General features: G+C 40.7%; 3 protein-coding genes across 15 annotated transcripts in view; 1 reads left to right on the top strand and 2 right to left on the bottom strand.

The window, feature by feature from the left end:
• Positions 1 to 2,932, bottom strand: part of cenpe (centromere protein E) — a 37,460-nt gene extending 34,528 nt beyond the window's left edge. For all 10 annotated transcript variants that reach the window (XM_031323889.2, XM_031323895.2, XM_031323894.2 and 7 more), the window contains exons 1-8: positions 2,687 to 2,932; positions 1,766 to 1,878; positions 1,551 to 1,640; positions 843 to 961; positions 637 to 756; positions 321 to 402; positions 153 to 220; positions 1 to 73 (exon numbers count right to left, since the gene is read on the bottom strand). The exon at positions 1 to 73 is cut by the window's left edge and continues 2 nt beyond it. In XM_031323889.2, coding sequence (XP_031179749.1) covers positions 1 to 73; positions 153 to 220; positions 321 to 402; positions 637 to 756; positions 843 to 961; positions 1,551 to 1,640; positions 1,766 to 1,878; positions 2,687 to 2,742 — 721 coding nt within the window. In that variant the 5' untranslated portion in view covers positions 2,743 to 2,932. The remainder of the gene's footprint in view (positions 74 to 152; positions 221 to 320; positions 403 to 636; positions 757 to 842; positions 962 to 1,550; positions 1,641 to 1,765; positions 1,879 to 2,686) is intronic.
• Positions 1 to 20,432, bottom strand: part of smim8 (small integral membrane protein 8) — a 27,910-nt gene extending 7,478 nt beyond the window's left edge. For 2 of the 4 annotated variants that reach the window (XM_031323899.2, XM_031323902.2), the window contains exons 1-2: positions 20,129 to 20,432; positions 19,286 to 19,455 (exon numbers count right to left, since the gene is read on the bottom strand). In XM_031323899.2, coding sequence (XP_031179759.1) covers positions 19,297 to 19,455; positions 20,129 to 20,257 — 288 coding nt within the window. In that variant the 5' untranslated portion in view covers positions 20,258 to 20,432 and the 3' untranslated portion in view covers positions 19,286 to 19,296. Of the gene's footprint in view, positions 1 to 19,106; positions 19,456 to 20,128 lie in introns of those variants that run through there. The other 2 variants (XM_035995215.1, XM_031323897.2) reach the window with 2 other exon arrangements.
• On the top strand, positions 4,391 to 18,513 carry ddx51 (DEAD (Asp-Glu-Ala-Asp) box polypeptide 51). Its single transcript, XM_031323896.2, has 16 exons — positions 4,391 to 4,669; positions 7,402 to 7,739; positions 8,936 to 9,135; positions 9,237 to 9,387; positions 9,713 to 9,858; positions 11,878 to 11,949; positions 12,031 to 12,137; positions 12,274 to 12,382; positions 12,522 to 12,667; positions 13,771 to 13,984; positions 14,112 to 14,227; positions 14,348 to 14,464; positions 16,815 to 16,916; positions 17,097 to 17,160; positions 17,287 to 17,421; positions 18,379 to 18,513. Exons 1-16 carry the CDS (start codon positions 4,647 to 4,649, stop codon positions 18,394 to 18,396), a joined length of 2,058 nt encoding a protein of 685 aa, XP_031179756.1. The 5' UTR covers positions 4,391 to 4,646; the 3' UTR covers positions 18,397 to 18,513.
• Positions 20,433 to 21,038: the final 606 nt, after the last annotated feature.

Below are 21,038 nucleotides of genomic sequence, written 5' to 3' on the forward strand. Positions count from 1 at the left end.
AATTAGACACAAGGATGGCTCCGTCAGCATTTTCACCTGATGCTGGATCGCTCTTTTCTCTGCTTTCCAGGATCTAAGAAAAACTAAAATCATGAAAAATCCAGATTTCCCCAGAATACTACATGTAACTTTTACGTTGTAGTGTTGCTTACCATTCGGAAAATGGCGTGTGAGCGGCTACTCCGTTGGTTCATACTTGTCTTTTCATAGTGGCGGTTCTCTACAGAGGCAGATATTGAAGAAAACATATGGGTTGTTACACAGTCCGCAGTGTACATCCCGTAGGGATCGTTCTCATGTTCAGTGACCTCAGATCTTACTTTCTCCTTTCCGAATCCAGGCCAGGGCTTGCGCAGAAGAAGTAACCAATTCCTCAGTCAAGTCAGACACAAAGATGTTTTTCTGCACGTTTGTCAAGACACAATCACAATGATGATGTAAAACAGGAAAGTACATCTTCTCAGGGTTTCTGGCATTCAGTGCATAGCTTGTGTGTTTGCAGTTGGCCTAGTCTATGGATGTTTGAGATTTAATTAGTTCTAACATTTCAAGTGTTGAAACCTAGACAAAATTTGAGAAGGGATTCAGATTTGATAAAACAGCACTGAACCCTAAACTTCTAAATAGCCCACTTACATTGATTGTCTCTCTGACCTCCAGGGGTTTTCTCTTACTGCTGTCGACGAGGAGATCGCTGACCGTTTCGTTGTAGATCTCCATGTAAGAAACCCTAAGAAGGAACTCCTTATTTGGAAACTGTTGGGCAAAAGAGCAGGCGTTGGTTAATATAGCGATTACACAACAAACTGTGATAGGTTTCAAATCTGTGAAACAATTATTACTTTTGTAATAGTTTGGAAGACATCCTCCACAGCCAGAGGTATCACTCCGGGATTACGGGAACTCCCCATCATGGTAAATGTCTTTCCAGAAGAAGTCTGTCCGTAAGCAAATATGGTTCCTTTGGATCAAACACAGAATACATAAATACACAAAGTAAACACCATGCAGCTACACTGAGGGCCGTTACATAGTCAACGCTTACATAGTCAACGCAAGCGACACGCTCCCTTTCATAGTCTAATGGCAGCCGAAGCGTAGCAATGCGGACGCGTACCCTTTAGAGTGCGGATCGGGCCGCATTTTTCTGTCCGAGCCCGGCCCGCGCCCCACAGGCATTAAGATATTTATGTCCGAGCCCGACACAGTTAAAATCTCGTTTTTTTTCTCATAATAAATGGCACATACGTTTGTTTGTGAGGAAAGCCCGCTTTTATTAAGCAACTGTAGGAAGGCATTCGGAAATGTCAACAGATGAGCACATCAGCGCACACGGGGCAACAAGCGCACGTTAACACAGGCGCGCACCTACATAAGCTTTTTTAAATTTGAAATGTTCAATGCCTTATTGGGCTGATGTGACCGAGCCCAACCCGAACATCATTTATAAATATGTCCTATGTAATATGTGACTATGTAATGGCCCTGAGTGTATGGAGCAACACATTACCACAAGGGAGGTCTCAGTGTATTCAGTTTCCAATACATACCATTGTATCCCTCAACAGAGGAAACGACCAGAGGCTTTGCAATGTCCTGGTATAGCTGATTGGTTGTTTCATCTGAAGTGAACACTCGGTCTGTGAACAACAGAGGAAAGTGAATATATATACGGTGGATTTCTGTTACTATGCTAAATATCACAAAAGGAGCCACATAATCCAGTAAACACATTTCTTGATGCTGCACATGCTGCCAAACATACCAAAACCAAAGCTCTTAGTGGAATTTCCATTATCGATCTGATAAATTGATTTCTTATCAGTTTTCCAAAACAGCTGGACAGGCTCTGCATTCTCTGTTGCAGCCTTTTCCTCCCTGTAACAAGGACATGCACATCGTCAAGAGACAAAGTTTAGTGTTGCTCAGTTGGATTTAATTTGTGGTTGAATTGCTAAAACATCCCTGATTAACCCTGACGATTTTATGGGTTTTGGAAGTTCAGCTAAAACAAGATGTACTATTTGGAAGTGACACCAATGTCCCTTATGTCCTCAATATCATTCCCAATTGTTAGGTAGTGAAACAGCACACTAGATTCATTAAGGCCTAGGACGTGGTGTTACAATCCCTGAAGATTCAGCACTTTAGCAGCATAGAGTTAGTTCTGGATAAGGAAGGATCTAGGAACATATTTCCAAGGAAATTTGTTAGTTTGGTTAGTGTTAACTAGTTAATGTAACTAGTAGTTAGTATAAACGTGCAATAACGATTACATATTGACACAAATTGTAATGCTTTTTTCGTTATAACGTTATTGTAAACCGAAAAAAAAAAAAACACATTCAACGTCTACATTGACTTCACAGCACCAACTTCAGCGTCGTCATTAGCTTCGCATAACTTAGGTTAACGTTAGTTAAGTAGCTAGCTAGCTAGCTAGCTACAGTTAAAGTTTTTTTTTTATCGTTAACGCTAGATAACGTTACACAAGTATTGGCTGAAACAAAGACACGTCCGAAATGTAGCCAACAGCAAATGCCCAACATTACTTTAGTAACGTCCACAGTTAGCATTAGCACTAAAAAAAATGTAGCATTAGCACTAACGCTAGGTAACTTAACGTTAGCTTCTAAGTAATTTAATAACCGTTAACGCTAAAGTTAGAAGTCGGCTCAAAACTTACCTTTCAATAAGCGGGCGGACTCGAACACACACCTTAACTGCCGACTCCTCTGTCATTTTTCTTTTTAATGGTCACACACCAATCATACAATCAGCAGGAAAACTAATTCATATTCGATAAATGACAATAGTCTCAAAACGACTAGCTAGTGAGTGACTCTTGGATGTATATGGGTGTGAACCTCTTGCTCCATTGACGTAAAATAGACCGCTTTGCACGTTTAAAAAATCAAACTTTGTTTTGATTGGTTAACGTCTTCTTCCTACTTTTGTTTAATGGCGGGTGGCAACTAGTGTTTAAGGCGCATTACCGCCACCTAGCAGCATACTGGTGTATATAACAAATAAAACAAAAACATCGCCTAAATTATCTCTGTAATCCAGTTTCTTATAAAATTCTAAGGCTTTATATTTTCCTTTTACAATGCTAAACATTTTTTAAAGATTACATATACCAAGCCTGTAGGATAGTTTTCCCTATTAGGTGCATTCTTTTATTTAACCATTTGCCCTAACTTCAAATGATCATTTGTTCTAACCTCCCACTTTTTTTGCTTTATTTTTAATTCTTATTTTTTGTTTCCTTCATCCCAATGCTTTTGCCAAGCAGTTTATTACTACTGGATGTGGCGGTTAAAAAACGGTTGGGTTAAGTTTTAGTTGCGATAGTACTTTTCAAAGTGTATTTTAACAGCAGCCCATGTATGGACAACTGGCTCTGAAAGCAAAAGTTGTTTTCTTGCACCGAAAAATCCCACAAAAAAAATAAATAAAGCAAAATAAAAATAAATTAAAAATGTATTTTCAAAAAACTTGAGTTTACTTAAGAATAGTACATACATACAATACATACAGTAAATACAGAGAGAAAAACATGAACAAAAAAAATGGGTGTATATAATTTACACTAAAAAGGTTTGGCATTGTAGATGTTTAGAGTCTGAGATGGCTTTTTTATTTGTCAGTCCTAAAGTTTCAGAATATAATTTAATATCATTTTTAAATCGGTGAACATTTGGTTTTTCTTTCAGACCATTTACCATTTATGGTATGATGATGAAAGTTTCCAAATCAAATTAAAAAGATTCCAAATGAAAACATGGCATTTTTCCAAATAATTTCCTTCATAGTAAAACATAATATCACTGCTTTGTCATTTTACTTTAGAGCCACACAATACAATTTCAACATCAATCCAAAACATCTATAAATCATCAATAAATATTACAATCATCTCTGTTAAAACTACTAAATATGCCAGATACAGACAGATCGGATTCATTTATATATTTTAAATTTGGTTTGTTGGGTAGTTTTTTTTAGTTTTTTTTATTGCAGAATACATTTGTTACAATTTGTCAAAAAAGGAAATTGAACTTGTAGAACATAAATCATTTTGTTACAGATCATGTTTTCATAAAGAATAAAAAAATAAGTAAGAAAGTAAAAAAAATAATACATATCAGTAAATAGATATACAGATGAAAAAAATATCATATAACAAGTAGTCAGTAAAAAAATATAAACAACAAAAGTACATTGCCAGAGTATCAGACAGTAAATATCAGTTCAATTAATTATAAAGTTAAATCAGATAAGCATTGCATACATTCTGATGCTGATTTTTTGGGTAGTTGTAATGGACACTTTTAAAAATACATCACCCATGGTTGTAGCGCCCATATGGCGATGCATTAAAAAGGCGACGGCTTGAGTGGCGTCATCAAACCGCGTCCACTACAAAGTGGAAGGGAAAACCTAAACATCCATGTGGAAAACGCATGAGAAAGTGTTGCTTTTTTTGTAGTTTAACAGAAGCTAAGCGTTTCCAGTACTTTAAAGAACCATAGCTGTTTACGAATCTGGACGTCGTCAATTACTCGGTGTTAATAATTCCCAAATGCTAGATAGCTGAAAAGCATACAACAACTTGACTGGAGTGTTAGCATTTCGCTGGTGAAATGTCTCTGTTTCTCGTAAACAGGTAGGCTTATCTTCTGTGCTAGCTTTATGTCACATTACATGACTTTGGAGTTATATGGTTGTATCTGGCTTCTGAGTGTATTTAAGATACTAAGTAATAAACTAGCTAGTAAGCAGTAAAGTCTTCTTTAATTGGTCAAACCATCACACACCGTTAGCGCTATGTATTAAAAAAAGAGAACTTTTAAATACGGAGAACTCATTTTATGTTAGGAATTATAAGCGTATAACTGCTAAAGTATACCGAAACGCATGTTACCGTTAAAATAGCAGACAATTAACTCTAACTTGGTATAAATATGAGAAGTAAATGTACATGTATACTGACAAAAGGTATACGTGCAGTTTAGTGTCCTAAATTCCCCATATACAATGTCCTTAATTAATTATGAACCTGCTAAACCACCTGTGCTACCCTAACTCTAACCTGTCTCAAATAAGACCCTCATCATTTAGGACACTCAGTTTTTGGAAAATAATTTGGGACACTAAACTGCACGTAAGCCCTGACAAAACAGTTATGTTTTCTAATTTTTTTTCCCAGTTCGTCAACGTACCTCTGTCTGCCCTCCTCTCTCTTTCACTATTTACTGGTGTCTTTTTGTGTGTGCTCTTTTTCTATTATTGCACTTCATGTTTGTTATTGCACTATATGCCTGTGCCTTGTCTTGTATCTTGTTCTGTACCTGTTTTTGCATCTCGTAGTTTTCACCCTGTTGATTCGTTCATTCTTTTGTTTTGCACTAGGTCAAAGGAAACACAATTTCGTTCCTCTATGTACTGTACTGCATTATATAAACTCAGCAAAAAAAAAAGAAACGTCCTCTCACTTTCAACTGCTTTTATTTTCAGCCAACTTAACATGCGTAAAACTTTGTATGAACATAAACAAATTCAACTACTAAGAACTAAATTGAACAACGTTTCACAGACATGTGACTAACAGAAAAGGGAAAAATGTGTCCCTGAACAAAGGATGGTCAAAATCAAAAGTCACAGGCAGTATCTGGTGTGGCCACCAGCTGCATTAAGTACTGCAGTGCATCTCCTCCTCATGGACTGCACTAGGTTTGCCAGTTCTTGCTGTGAGATGTTACCGCACTCTTCCACCAAGGCACCTGCAAGTTCCTGGACATTTCTGGGGGGGCATGGTTCTCGCCCTTATCCTCCGATCCAACAGGTCCCAGACGTGCTAAATGCGATTGAGATCCGGGCTCTTCGCTGGCCATGGCAGAATACTAACATTCCTGTCTTGCAGGAAATCGCGCACAGAACGAGGCTGGTGGCATTATCATGCTGGAGGGTCATGTCAGGATGAGCCTGCAGGAAGGGTACCACATGAGGGAGGAGGATGTCTTCCCTGTAACGGAGGAGATGCACTGCAGTACTTAATGCAGCTGGTGGCCACACCAGATACTGCCTGTGACTTTTGATTTTGACCATCCTTTGTTCAGGGACACATTTTTCCCTTTTCTGTTAGTCACATGTCTGTGAAACGTTGTTCAATTTAGTTCTTAGTAGTTGAATTTTGTTATGTTCATACAAAGTGTTACGCATGTTAAGTTGGCTGAAAATAAAAGCGGTTGAAAGTGAGAGGACGTTTCTTTTTTTGCTGAGTATATATCGATGGATGGCAAGTCTCTCTCATGTTATCTTTTAGCTCTCTTGTCTTTTCTGCTCTTAAAATATCCTTCACCTTTCCTGGACAAACTCACCTTGTCTGTCAGTTTCTGAGCTCTGAATGTAGTCAGTAGTAGTAAATATGTAGTAAATTATAAACGGACAAAAACCCATTTCAGATTATTGTGGAGTTAGCGTCAGATCATTAAAATGTTCAGGTAGCTAGCTGCACAATTCATCTCATGTTAAAAATGACATCCGTTCTTGTTAACAAACATGAGCTGTGCAATTCACTAGGGCTGCACAATGAATCGCAATATTATCAAAATTGCAATATGGACTAATGCAATATCCAAATTGCAGAAGGGCGTAATATTTGTTAAAGGCAAAATATGTGTCAAACCATTCTGTATTAAGTATTGTGGTGCTACAGAGACATCCCAGCCTGCAAATCCTATCCTACAGACTAAAGCCTTGCAAAAATCACACTATAATCATTTACATTTTTATTTTGTTTTAATATTTTTCAATGAAAATGAGAATAATGATACAAAAATGATCATTCCCCTCCAATATCGTGAATCATATCACAATATAGGTCAAAAATAATTGACCCACTATAAACCCCACAATTCACATTAGCTAGCAATCTGTTAAGCAGCGAGATGATACGAAACTGCTCCATGTCGTGGTAACCGGACTCCCTCCCTGTGCCCCCACTGAGCAACAACCTTTCCTTTCCGCCAGAACAGCTTTAAGATCTTCTGGAGTCTCACTAGGGGCCTTGGGCACTGCTTGTAGACCTTGATAGGTACTCTGCTGGAGCCCGGGACGGAACTTGGAGTGTCTTGGAGGAGCCTAATGGGATTGGCAATGAATGCACTGCGCTTTCTGGCCCTCTCTTTGCCCTTCCTCCGCTGCCATTCAGCCCTCCAAAGTGTGACGAGCCTTCTCCCTTTGACCAGGTTCTGTAGTGAGCTCTACAGCACCTTCCCTGCTAGCTACTGCACCTGCGCGTTGTATTACTTGTTCCCTCCTTGAGCAGGCCATCTTTCTCTGGTGGATCTTCAGGAAGAATCTGTAACCCATTACATTCCGTCATGTTGCTCGCAGGTATCTTGGAGAGGAGGGAAATGGGAGCGTCTCGAAGGAGTCTCGTTCTCAGGCGTTACTGGCTAAACTCCAGCAGAAGGCAAAAGAGAAGCAGCGACAGAGTTTGACAGAACAGACACAACATCCCTCCAAAGAACGGACGGAACAGCAGAATGCCAAAACGAAAAGAAAAGCTGACAAGGACGATAGTCAAGAGCCTAAGCACCACAAGAAGAGGAGATCAGAAGTAGTGCCTTCGATTACTCTGGACTCTGATAGCCAGGATGAGCCTGTCCACGAGGAAAAGAAGAACAAGACGGCTGCAAAAGAGATGCGGAAGAAGAAAAAGGATCAGTCAGGTGTGTGCTTGTTCTTCTATATCCTCACATTTTGACCCAAAACTGGGCAATATATCCATATCATATCATTGATATGATCAGTGTTATGATATGATGACATTCACTCACTGTGATATTGTGCCCTTTAAAGAGCATGGCCAATATGATAAGCTGATTTTAGCTTACCACAGATATTTGATTGCCTTCATATATTTGGGCTAATAAGTAGCCGGACATTGTAGTACAGAAATGCCAAATATGAGGTTATCTAGACATTAATATTCCAGGCCTTCCAGGCTTTTTCCTGGCTCAGAATGGGCCTTTGGGGATCATACGCACGGCAGTGAGCATGATCGGTACAGTAAAGGCAATGAGTCTGTGTTATCTAATTTGACAGAATATCGATGCATTTTCCTGACAATTTCTGACAATGACAATTTCATAAACAAAAATGTATACCATGCTTGAGTAAATAAAACCCAAATTAACAAAGAAATAATATTTAAATAAATCACCGGGAGAGTCCGGTACAGCCAGACTCTGGAGATAAAACGAGGAGTCATTCATGGTGAGGAATTCACTGAGAATTATCACCAGCTCTGCCGTGCCCCTCCGCTCTACAGAGCTCTGAAGTGTCTTTCAGCTCATTGGGCCTCGTGCAAGAACCGCTTGTCCTATAACAATTTTTCTGAAGTAATAATAACTCAATGTCATGTTTACAGCTTCTTCCCCTTCCCCCAAGTGACTGTAAAACTCTATATTTGGGGTTTAAGATGAAAACAAAAATGAAAGTTATGGCCTGTTCAAAAGCATGCTACTGTCATGTACATACTACCTGCCCCACGATATGATATTATCACGGTACAATATCATTGCGATTTAAAACATATTGCCATACTCTGCAATATATTGCAATTCATTATTTTTTACTGACTTATGTCCCCAAAGCAAAACCTTGTCAACAGCAACGTTTTCTTTGGTTTGTTCATCTCACTTCAATTTTCCATCTAGTGGCCTGAAAAAGCAATTGATCTCATTATTCTAGTACCAAAAGGTTAAATTCTCATGTGCAATTTATATAATAAAAGATCGATACTTGGCGTCCATGGATCGATACAGTATTGCCACGGAAAATATCGCGATACTATGCTGCATCGGCTTCGCCCTACCGCTAAACAAAATATGCGTCAAATGATTTTGTTTGTCTTGTCTTTTAGGCAGTTCTGTTAAAGGTCTATCAGACAGCACTCCTGTGACTGGAAGAGATGGACAGGAGGACACCGGAGGAGGAGGAGGAGAAGAAGAAGAAGAGAAAACGGGGACAGAAAATGTCACACTAAAACAAACCACGGGCAAGACCTCTGCTCCAGCTGGATACACGGTCCTGGGAGGATTCGAGAACAAACCCGTCCAAAAGGTACAGTCATTTGTCGAGGGTGCTAAAAGGACCACCAACATCATTAGTATTCCTCTGTGGACAAACACCCACACAGTATGTGTGTGTGCTTCTTTTCGCAGGTACACAGAGTCCTGCCTCAGTGGCTCGCTCAGCCGGATGTGATTCACAGAGACATTAAAAGCAACCTGGTCCCCATCTCTGACATCCCAGAACTTTCGGCTCTGCTTGTGAAAAAACTACAAAATAATGGCATTCAGCACCTTTTCCCAGGTAAAGACACATGCTGTATTTACTTGTGTATTCAGCAGCGGGTTTCCAAAGTTCCAAGTGATTGAGAATGGGGCTTTTAATATTGATGTTACATCAGTGTTGTTTTCCTGTATTTGTTTGTTATAATAAATCAGATATACATGGTGTCTATGTAGCTAAAAAAAAAAGGGTGCATGTGTTGTGCATGCATGTGGTGGGTGTAGGTGTTGGGAGTGGGGGTGGGGGTGGAAAAATCCACTGTGAAGGCACGTTGTGGTGAAGGCTTTGTATATTGTGCGTACACCTGAGAAATACAGTTGTGACCAATACTGTCACCTTTTCACAGTGCAAGCAGAGGTGATCCCAGCCATCTTGGAGAGCGCACAGCAGGGGCTGCTGATTGGACGAGGCGGCTACAAGCCCAGAGACATCTGTGTGTCTGCACCAACGGGCAGTGGCAAGACTCTTGCATTTGTTATACCTGTCATACAGGTGAGCTTCCCGCCATCCCCTTTGAGCAAGAGAGTCATACATGTATAGGCACCAGTGTTGGGGGGGGGGGTTACAGTAATACAGTATATTACGTTTAGCAGTAACAAAGTAATATAACGCTTTACTCTTAGGATTTCGGTAATGTTATTACATTTACTATGTCAAGTAACGCATAGTCTCGCTTTGCCAGACCTTCTTCTACAGCGCTGCGGAGGAGGGTCTGGCTAGTCCAACACAGCATTCCGGGATGGGAGAAAAAAATGTGCTCTGGTTTATTGGCATTTCTTTAAACCAATCACAATCGTCATGGGCGGTGCCACGCTCTGCACGGAGCCACTGCAAAATAGCCTTGGGAAGGAACTTGTTTTGGTGGAATCTGTGTACATTCAAAAGTTGTTTTAGTCGTACAACAGAAAACTCCGATTGGACAGATAGTCTAGCTAGCTGTCTGGATTTACCCTGCAGAGATCTGAGGAGCACTTAACCATAGTCCTCAGAAATCCACCGGAGGTTAGAACGCCAACACAAAGAAAGCGGAAGGAAACGGACATCGGCGAAAAGACATGCACCCGGCGGAATTTTCCGGCTGCACCGGAGCAATCCCGGAAGTGGAACATCGAGGATATAGATTACGTAACACATTACCACCCGAAATTAAGATTACATTGTTTTGAATTTTTTCGCCGGTGCGGCACCCAAAAAAAAAAAATCCCCCGAAGAATTCTGTTGCTGAAATGAAATGGCTGAGATGGCTGCGGAGTCAGACTGTACGTTTGGTTTGCAAAAGAGAGCCTATAGCGGCTGTATCTAACGTGCACGGAATCTCTTTACAAACGAGGGATACTCACTACATTAAAGCGTTTAATATAAGCGGCCTATTTTAATACAAAGTGGTAACTGCTGCATGTAAATGCAGGAATGGGCCAGATCTGCTTTGATTACCCGCTATGAAACATGACCCTCTTACATTTTATAATGCCTAGTCGTCATTCTGCGGTTACAGTAAAAATAACGCAAAAGTAGTGAAATCAGTAACACTGACATCAATGAGAGTAGCTTGTAATATGTAATATATTTGATTTGTCCTACTGGTCAAAACTGAAAATCAATACTATTTTCACATTTTTTCGACACATTTTTTGATGCTTTTTTCAACTATTTTTACGTTTTTAAAAAAAAAAAAAAAAAAAAAAAAAAAAAACTTTGTTAGTGCCTTGTTTGATGTTTTTTTCAAAGCTTTATTCTGCTGTTTTCTAGGATTTCAATCAGTCCCTCCAGAAAAACGTGATTATGTGATCGCATAATTCAATGCATAATCAGCCACATATCACACAAGTCCACATATTTATGCGGGGGCGCATTTTTTGTCAAAGCTTGAAAAGAAAGAAAGTTGAAAAATGTTGCGTTTACTTCACACAAGAGCAGCCATTTTCCCCTGTTGCCATGGGAACGTTATGAAGTGACGTAATTACGCGACGTGAACATTATCGAAAAGCTGCGAACCCCGCGATGAAGCCATGATGAAACCACAGTTTTTGCAAGTTCCCGCAATTTTTGCAAGTTCCCACAATTTCATTGCATAAATATCCTGCATATTCCATCGCATTTTTTAAGAAAACGTGCCGCATAATCAAGGATTTTTGCCCGCAACAATCACAAAAAAACTCATTTTTCATTTTACACGCATTTTTCTGGAAGGACTGTTCAATGCCTTTAGTCGCTTTTTTCAATGTGTTTGGCGCTCTTATGTCATTTTAGTTAACATTCTTTGACGTTTTTTTTTTTAAGCATTTTAATTGCGAAAAGCGCTGCGTTGAAGCATCCATGTTATTTTCGGGCAATTTTGTTGAAAGAAACCCACATTTCTGATATAGAAAACTTTTGAAAAGGGGTTAGACTTGACCCGAGGACAACAGGAGGGTTAAAAGCACCTTGTCAGACACTACTGCATGTGTAAGTGTGAAGAGGGAACGTGTAGAAAGTCTCTCCAGACGAAATAAAGATGTCCTCTACCATCAGGTGCTGATGGAGCGGGTGGTGTGTGAAGTCCGGGCTCTGGCCGTGTTGCCGACCAAAGAGCTCGCCCAGCAGGTCAGAACCTTTCCAAACAGAATCTGGAGAACATCATCCAGTAATGTTCACTCTATAGATTGAAAATGTTCCCGTGTACAGGTTTGCAAAGTGTTCGCATCGCACGCTGAGGGAACCGCTCTCAGAGTCGTGATGCTGGCTGGTCAGAGGTCTTTCGCTGCAGAGCAGGCTTCACTCTCAGAACACCGGTACGTTCAGCTTCATAATAGTGCCTCAGCAGCTGTTCAGGACATATTATTTTCATTTTTTATTATTTGTATGTTGTAAAAAATCGAATCGATCACTATACTGCTTCTTTCATCTGTGTTCTGATTTTTCTTGCAGAGGCGGCATAAGACGCAGTTTAGCAGACATTGTAGTGGCCACTCCAGGTCGACTGGTTGATCACATCAACAAGAATTCAGGCTTAAGTCTGGAACACCTCAGGTTTCTTGTGAGTTCTTAAAATCTGTATAACTTAACCCAGTGTTTTTGACCAAGCACAGCAGATATACCTGACGTTTAAGTCCATTGTCCGCCATCTCCCATTGCTGTACTTGAAGTGGAGGCTTTCGTTCTCTCATCCGTCCCAGATTATTGACGAGGCTGACAGGATGATTGACAGCATGCACCAGTCTTGGCTCAGTCAGGTGGTGAAGGCGGTGTACAGATCAGGAAGTGGAGCAGAAGCCCTGTCCATCTTCAGGCGGACTGAGCCAGCATGTGTGACAGCAGCCAGGTGAGTCTGTGTTTACACCTGAAGATACACAGTCTCTTTTCAGTGGTTAGAGATGAAACTCAGACTTTTTTCAGGGATGTGTTTTTTTTCTTCTTTGACTGTGGCGTCCAGTGACTCGAGTGAAGATAATGACCTCTTCTGAAGAGTCCATCATTGTTGTCATTACTTAGAATTCCTCATGGGGGCGGCAGAAACTACACACTATAGCTTTAACCCTTGTGTTGCCCTCGGGTCAAATTTGACTCGTTTTCAAAGTTTTTTTTATATCAGAAATTGTTTCTTACAACCAAATTGCCCCAAAATAACTTGGATGCACCATGCTTCGCAGGTAAAATAATACATTTTTGTTGTTTTATTCAGTTTCATAGCATTTGAAAAAAAAAAGGTTTAATAATAATGTATACTTTATTAATCCTGCAAGGGGAAATTACAATTATTTTCACTCTGTTGTTATTACACACAGGCCTGAATTACACACACGTGCTCAGGTCCTATACATGCACTAATGGAGAGATGTCAGAGTGAGGGGGCTGCCCATGGAAAGGCGCCCCGAGCAGTTTAGGGGTTCGGTGCCTTGCTCAAGGGCCCTTGGCAGTGCCCAGGAGGTGAACTGGCATCTCTCCAGCTACCAGCTGGTCCATACTTTGGTCCGTACAGGGACTTGAACCAGCAACCCTCCGGTTCCCAATCCAACTCCCTACTGACTGAGCTACTGCCACCCCAAAACCAGGCGTTGTCGGCAGGATTTTTTGACTAAACTTTGACATAAACCAGTCTGTGATACGCTCAGCATCCTCTGATCTTAACTATTAGTCGAAATAATTCATAATTTCTGCTTTTCTTTCAAACTCAAAAAGTGGTACAATGTCATTTAAATGAGGTTTATTGACCAGGAATTAAAACAAGCTCAAAAAATCATCAAATAAAAGCGACAACATTTTGTCCCCAGAAAGACAACACATTCAGTCGGGAAGACAACACAAGGGTTAAAATAATACTAGAGCTCCACTTTGAAGGCAGTGTAACTGTAGAATATGAACTGAATGTAGAGCTTTACAATTGCAGAGCGTTAAGTTTCAGAAACCATCCGTTTCCCCTCTCAGTCTGTCTCCACCTCAGATGCCGCTGCAGAAGCTGCTGTTTTCTGCCACCCTTACACAGAACCCAGAGAAGCTGCAGCAGCTGGGCCTCCACCAGCCCCGACTCTTCAGCTCCATCCACAGTCACTCCAGCACCATCAGCAGCAGCAACGGCAGCATCACAGCAGCTGCCCCCACCCAGAAACAAGGCTGCTTTAACTTCCCCCAAGGTCTCACGGTAAGAGAGCAGCTTTGAGCTTCAGGAAGGAGCGCAGGCACACGTGGAAGTGCAGAGCACTGTGGTGTCAGACAATGATGATGAGACATGGCTCACTTTGTTAATGACTGCACCTTTTTGTGTTTAGGAGTACTACGTGCCCTGTACGTTAAGCAAAAAGCCCCTCCTCATCCTCCACTTCATCCTGCGCATGAAGCTCAGCCCCATCCTCTGTTTCACCAACTCCAGAGAAACTGCACACAGGTTTTTTCGAGAGAGCAACAGTTTAAACCTATTAGACCCATTTGTGTGCATCTTTCCAAATTTCAAGTGCTGCAGACTCTTTTAGTGTGGCCTTTTTTGTTTGTTTTTTTCCTCCTCCAGACTTTATCTGCTGGTGCAGCTCTTTGGAGAAATTCAGGCGGCTGAGTTCTCCTCCCGACTCTCTCCTTCTGAGAGAAAGAAGACGCTGAAGGAATTTGAACAGGGAAAGATCCAACTGTGAGTCCGTGTAGCTGTGTGCACACCGTTGTGTTGGAGAATAAGTTGCGAGCCAGTGTAGCAAAAGCATCGTATTTACGATACATAAGGGTTTTGTGAAGATACGTTTCAGTACAGCAAGCTTCATCAGACATTTTATTCAATTTCATGTATATACCGAACACAGCGTGGTTCCCCTAGGTTTACTGCTTTAGGATGGGGGGGGGGGGGGGGGCGCACACGCACACACGCACACGCACACACGCTGTATTAAATTAAGTTCTCAGCTTAACACAAGTTTCTTTAAATATTTATCAGTTACTTTTCGAAATCCACTTGAACACCGCTTTACATCGGCATCATTATGTCACTTTTAAAGCTTGTTTACCTGTTACTACTGTTATTTCCTTACAAGCAATGTAGCATTTAAAAGGCGCCCGCTGCGTCGAGGGGCAAACCTCCATATATGGGCGCCCGCTCCACCAACTGAGATATCCGGGCGCCCATCACCAATCTCTTTTTTTAACTGCATATTCTCTTGTGGGGGTTCCCTATACAAGGATAGGGGAAACGCTGACATTCTTTAGAAGGATAACAACAAATCCTAGGGACCAAGTAATCTATTATCCAAAGGATAACCACCATGCCATAGCGATGCCCCCTAAAAATCCATCCATCCACTGCTTTAAACCTATCATTAATTATTATTGGCTCATGCATTGTTATGCATAGTGGTCATGAATTATGTGTCGTTTTACATGAGAAATAATTACTAACTGTAGAAGTCTCCGCTTGGTTGGCGTGTGAAATTGGCTGGAATGTGATGCATGCATGTCGGAGTGACAACTAAATGTATAATTTACTTTCCCAAAATGTGTGTCACCGTCAAGCTGTTCTTGAGTGCTGATGCTGCTTGTGTATCATTAAGAAATGTATTTTTTGTCATATTTGCGAGGCGGTTTGGAGTTTGGTTCAGGAGATAGCTGACAAATATACAAGCAAACTTAAACATATAGCTGTTATACACAGTCAAGAGTTGGACGACAATCTACAGTATACACGTTACACATTAAAGTGCTCATATTATGCTCATTTTCAGGTTCATAATTGTATTTAGAGGTTGTACCAGAATAGGTTTACATGGTTTAATTTTCAAAAAACACCATATTTTTGTTGTACTGCACATTGCTGCAGCTCCTCTTTTCACCCTGTGTGTTGAGCTCTCTGTTTTAGCTACAGAGTGAGACATCACACTTCTGTTCCATCTTTGTTGGGAGTCGCACAGGACTACTAGCCAGTCAGAAGCAGAGTATGAGGGCATGCTATGCTAGCAGCTAGACGAGCATTAAGGGGTGCGAGATATATTGACTCAATATCATTATCACAATATCACGTTGGGCAATATTATATGGAAAGTGACAGTATTTTGTTTATTTTGTGGAGCGCTGCGTCCCGTCCGTTGGCTGTGTGGCTTAGTTGTGTTTGATTTAGAGCCCGCTTGAAATGCTATAATGATCACGTTTCATTGGCCAGTTCCCGTGCCACTTGCACATGTTGGTGCACGTCAGCGCACGGGTCCACTACGTGACAAACCCTATGGAGCGTACCACATGTGTGCATATTTCGACAGAGTGACAGTGCAAGTGAAGAAATGGAGACAACAAAACGGAACCAATCAGAGAAGCGAAAGAAAAGTTGTCCTGTTCTCTTTATTTATTTTATACTGTCCATCCAGTGAAACATGTCCTGTTCTGTAGACATGGATGCTATTTATTTATTCATGTTGGACCAGTCCAATACGACCATCAGTTGAAATAAACCTTGTGTTGTATTTGTTATGAATCTATTTTGATGCGTTTTCCCGTAACTTTTGTAATTTTACATATGTTTAACAATATCGAAATTAATATCGATATCGCAATATTCATAATCGATATCGCAATATCACATTTTGTCAATATCGTGCAACCCTACGAGCATTATAACGTGTGTTACAAAGTGACGCACGTTTGTCTCTGAAGTAAAGGCTGGACTACAACAGAGCTGTTTGGAGCAGTTTGTGAACAGTGTTTTCTGTTGGAGATGGTAAGTCCCTTTGGAGAGGACTTTGGGCTTTTCACTTTGTAAACCTATAACATGCACAAAAAAGATATATAACACAATAAAGGAAAGGGAAAAGGCCAAACAGCATAATATGAGCACTTTAAGATACACATTAAGAAGATGAAGTAAATACAGAGTGTATGTGTCTATAGTACTCTCTCAATGTATATTTTATTTCTGTATATGTATTTATTTACTTAGCCATTCATAAATTCCTGCAGTGCGAGCTTTAATGAGCAATGATTTGAACTAACGTGCCACCCTGAAGGTTGATCAGCACAGACGCAGCTTCCAGAGGCATCGACATCGACGGGGTCAAATGTGTTGTGAATTATGATGCACCGCAGTACATCAGGACGTACATCCATAGGTGAGCTGTCCATCAAACGTATATGTAATATAATGTAAAGGACTTTTTTTTTTTTTTTTTTTTTTTTTTTAAATCAAAAACCAGGATTATAGGTAATCAATCCTTCATATTGTCCAGTGTAGCTCTATCATACTGTGTTCTGGCTGAGACTTTGTCCTGGCTTTTTATGTTGTTGTTCAGGATTGGAAGAACCGCAAGAGCAGGGAAAACAGGCCTGGCCTTCACCTTTCTGCTCGGAGTCCAGGTTAAACACTTCTACAAATATATATAATTAAATATGGATTAGAGAGTCGGACAGAAAGAAAAAGACTTATGAACAGCATAAACAGTATGTGTAGACCGTACAAAACAATGTTCTTTTTGTGCTCAGGAGAAGAACTTCCTTCAGATGGTGGTGGAAGCAGGAAGCCCCGGGATTCAAAAGCAGATTGTCAAACCAGAGAACCTGAAGGGTATGGAAGCCCGATATGAACAAACACTGCAGGAGCTGGCTAACGTTATCAAGGTACCATCCTCAAACACGTTTTTTTAAATGTTGAAATTGACAGAATATCTCACTTTTTTTTTAAAGTGCCCATATTATGAAAAAATCACTTTTTCTGGGATTTGGGGTGTTCTGTTGTGTCTCTGGTGCTTCCACACACATACAAACTTTGAAAAAAATCCATCCATGCTGTTTAGAGTGAGATACGGTTTCTGAATGTGTCCTGCCTTCAGTCTCTGGGTGAGCTGTTCAAAATCGGAACGGCTTGTGACGTCACAAGCCGAAACGAGCAGGCTAACCGCTACCATTAGCTCGTATATGCTAACGCTAGCATGCTACCTCATTCTCAATAGCAAAGCACTGCTACAACACACACAAGTTCACCATAATCTACAAAAGAACTACTTACATGTGCGCCCTCATTTAGAAGTCTCCCAGCTAATCCTGCCTTGTAACTGACCGAAGTTGTAGAAACAGCCTTTCTTTTACTGTCTATGGAGCTAGCTAGCTGACATGATCTACATCTGAGCTACTGGGCATGTGCAAGTGCAATCAAAGATAGTACAGAAGAAGAAGAAGAAAAGAGGTCTCACTCTGTAGCTAAAACAGAGACCAGGTGAAAAGAGGATCTGCAGCAGTGAGAGAGAGCACTGCAGTACAACAAAAATATGGTGTTTTTTGAAAATTAAACCATGTAAACCTATTCTGGTACAACCTTAAAATACAATTATGAACCTGAAAATGAGCATAATATGGCTGCTTTAAATAAAGTTTCTGTGCATATCTGGCCATTATATTATTAAAACCTAAGTATGACTGAATGAAGCAAACTCCTCTTTAATTCAATTGATAACATTGAATTTGTCAGTTTCAATCTACCACCTAATGAAAATGAACTCCAGTTTTAGTCATTTCCATGCTCTTCTTTTCATGCAAGACTACTTTTAATGACCGTTGGCCTTCTGTTTGTCCCTACAGGATGAGAAAGCCAAATAATGGAGCAACACTGACACTCTCCTCTGAGCTGACATCTGTGCCTCATAAAGACCACATTGTTTTTTTTTTCAGCTGTACTTGGAATTATTTATGTTGTTTAATAAAACATAAAATGTCTGTGTGGTAAGCTGTTGATTTCAGCTCTGCAGTACCAGTTCCTATGTGAATAACCAAACACATAAAAAGGAGCTGATGTCCTTATACAGACATTAACAAATCCATTGTGAAGTGAATAATCGTATGTAAGAATTCAGAAACAATATTAATATATAAATTGTAACAAGCAAAAACAATGTGAAGTGATATCATACATCACATTGATTTTTATTTCTTTTGGAATTCATTTTCATTATAGAATTTTTTACTTTATGAAATGTTTAAAATCCCATTTTATTTAGGAACATGTTTACCATATCATGTTTTAGCACTGGATACTTCACACTGCTTACCATGAGCCAAGTAGTGTTTTTTTTTAGTGACTTCCAGGCACTCATGTAATGTTAAAGGTCCTGCAGGCCCATACACAGTGGTGTAAATGACTCTTAATTGATCTGATTGGACCTCTACCTCTCAGGGTAAAGTTGGTTGGAGCCATGCTGGGAATTATCTATTCAAAATGTCATTCATTAAAATCCCCATCAAAAGTTCCCAGAGCTCAAGGTAACATCTTCTTTGTCTGCTCAACAGTCCAAAAAAAAAACCATTTCAACAGTGAATGTCATGTCTACTGCTTTTAATTTTGCACAGTTATCTTATTGTGTGGAAATGTAGTTGTATTTACAGATTAGAGAAGTTTAATGGAAGCATTTAGAGAAAAGTGGACAGGTGTCCTTGTTTGAGTCCAGTCAGGCTTTAATTCACTCTGTCATTACAGGACACACACACACTGATGTTGTGCCATCAGTCCCATTTGGAAGTCTTCCTCCTCATGTATCTTTCCCCTTCGCTGTTGATGGCCTCATATAGCTGCTGGTCGTTTTCTTTCATTGCGTGCATATAGCCCAGGTAGCCCACACACAAGGTGATGGTCACCAGTCCAAACGCCATCACTGGTTTATTCTGAAAAAGATCACAGCTTTATGTTACAGTGAAGGATTTCAGATTTGTTAAAAGGCAATGCCACTGTTCCCTTATGAAAACAGACTAAGTGGATTTTTGACAAAACCTCAATCCAAGATGTAGGCCTACTTCCCATTTTATTTTTTTTGCTGATGAAGACCGTGAGATGTGGTTAAAAGTTCCAGAATAAAGCAAAAAAGTGGTCCTTGACTGGGAGATTAGTCTTTTTTCAAGGTAACGTTAAATAATTCACTTTCACGCATAGACAATAGGGCAATGTCATAGTCGTTTACTTTACCAGACAATAATACACCCACGTCTATATTTACATGGCATATTGCTGTAGGCCTACTTGGACAAGTCAAACCTGAACCAGGCTACTGCTGTTTAGTTAGTTCTTGGTGGGTAACGTTAAGTGTAATGAATGTCTTCAAAGGTATCTGTAAACATTAAAAGGATGAGACGACTGGCACGCGAATAAGACATTACAGAAAAAAACATCAAATAGACAGAGTTTAATTTAAAGACAGAGTGACGGAATTGTTGCATTGTGGCACGCTCGATAGATTCCAACTTAAATTAGCTATGCTAAGCTAATTTTCGAGCAGAAACTAGCTTCAACGTTATGTATTTGCTCAGTGAACAGCAAACTGAGTGTCTGTCTGAGTCTTACAGGTTTTATGAAGAGTTCAGGGTTGACAGCTCGGAACAGTGTCGTTGTCTGTGCGCCCCTCAGGCCGGGGGTCCTGTATCCTTTTTCCCCGGCACTGTCCTTCCCTTTACCGACATCTTTATCTGTCATGTCCGGTCAAACGTATAAACGACCGCTCTTTGAATAAATATATGACAACAATGCTCGAAAAATTAACATCGCAGGCATTTGGACTAACGTTACCTAGGTCTCTCTAATATGGAACGCAGCCATGTTTCAAAGTCAAAGAAGACTGCGATACGTTTGAAGAACAGGAGAGTGAAGTATAATACAACTTGAAAGGCCACAGCGCCCCCGGTGGTTATGAGCGGGAAATCCCGAGGAAGCTGTCCTTTCGCTTCCTGGGCTTCTTTTAAACAGTCTATGGCTCCATCATCTCCCAGGACCTAAGGCGTTGGCGATATTTTTTCTTTCCCCACTATGGCCACGCCAAGACCCGCCCTTCAATAGCTACCATTGGCCAGGCGTCACTGCTTACGCTTAACGTAACCTGATTTGTACAGGTCCTATCCCCTGACCAATCGGCTATCCTAACCTTAACCACCCGAGGTCAATGCCGGTGGGTGCTGAACATCAGCTCCCTCATCAAAAAAGCACAACAGAGGATGTACTTACTGCGAATCATGCGTAGACTATCATCCGCTCTGCTGAGAAGGTGATTGGCTGCAGTCTGCCGTCTCTCCAGGACCTTTACGCCTCCAGGACGCTGAGGCGGTGCAGGAAAGATTGTAGCCGATCCCTGTCACTCCTCCCCTCTGCGGTCCATCAGGACCAAAACTTCACGCCACAAAAACAGCTTATTCCCTTCAGCAGTAAGCCTCAACAACAAGGCCCCAGACCCCCACTGACACTGACTCTTAACCCCCCCCCC

This window comes from Sander lucioperca, chromosome 19, assembly GCF_008315115.2.
Source record: "Sander lucioperca isolate FBNREF2018 chromosome 19, SLUC_FBN_1.2, whole genome shotgun sequence".
Taxonomy (NCBI): Eukaryota; Metazoa; Chordata; class Actinopteri; order Perciformes; family Percidae; genus Sander; species Sander lucioperca.

What these genes read in the sequence shown, in the direction of transcription:
- ddx51 (XM_031323896.2), top strand. Translation starts at nt 4,647, where the DNA reads ATGTCTCTGTTTCTCGTAAACAG. An exon ending in CCAAAGAGCTCGCCCAGCAG is followed by an intron (nt 11,950 to 12,030) that starts GTCAGAACCTTT and finishes TCCCGTGTACAG; the next exon opens with GTTTGCAAAGTGTTCGCATC. An exon ending in GAACAGGGAAAGATCCAACT is followed by an intron (nt 14,465 to 16,814) that starts GTGAGTCCGTGT and finishes GCCACCCTGAAG; the next exon opens with GTTGATCAGCACAGACGCAG.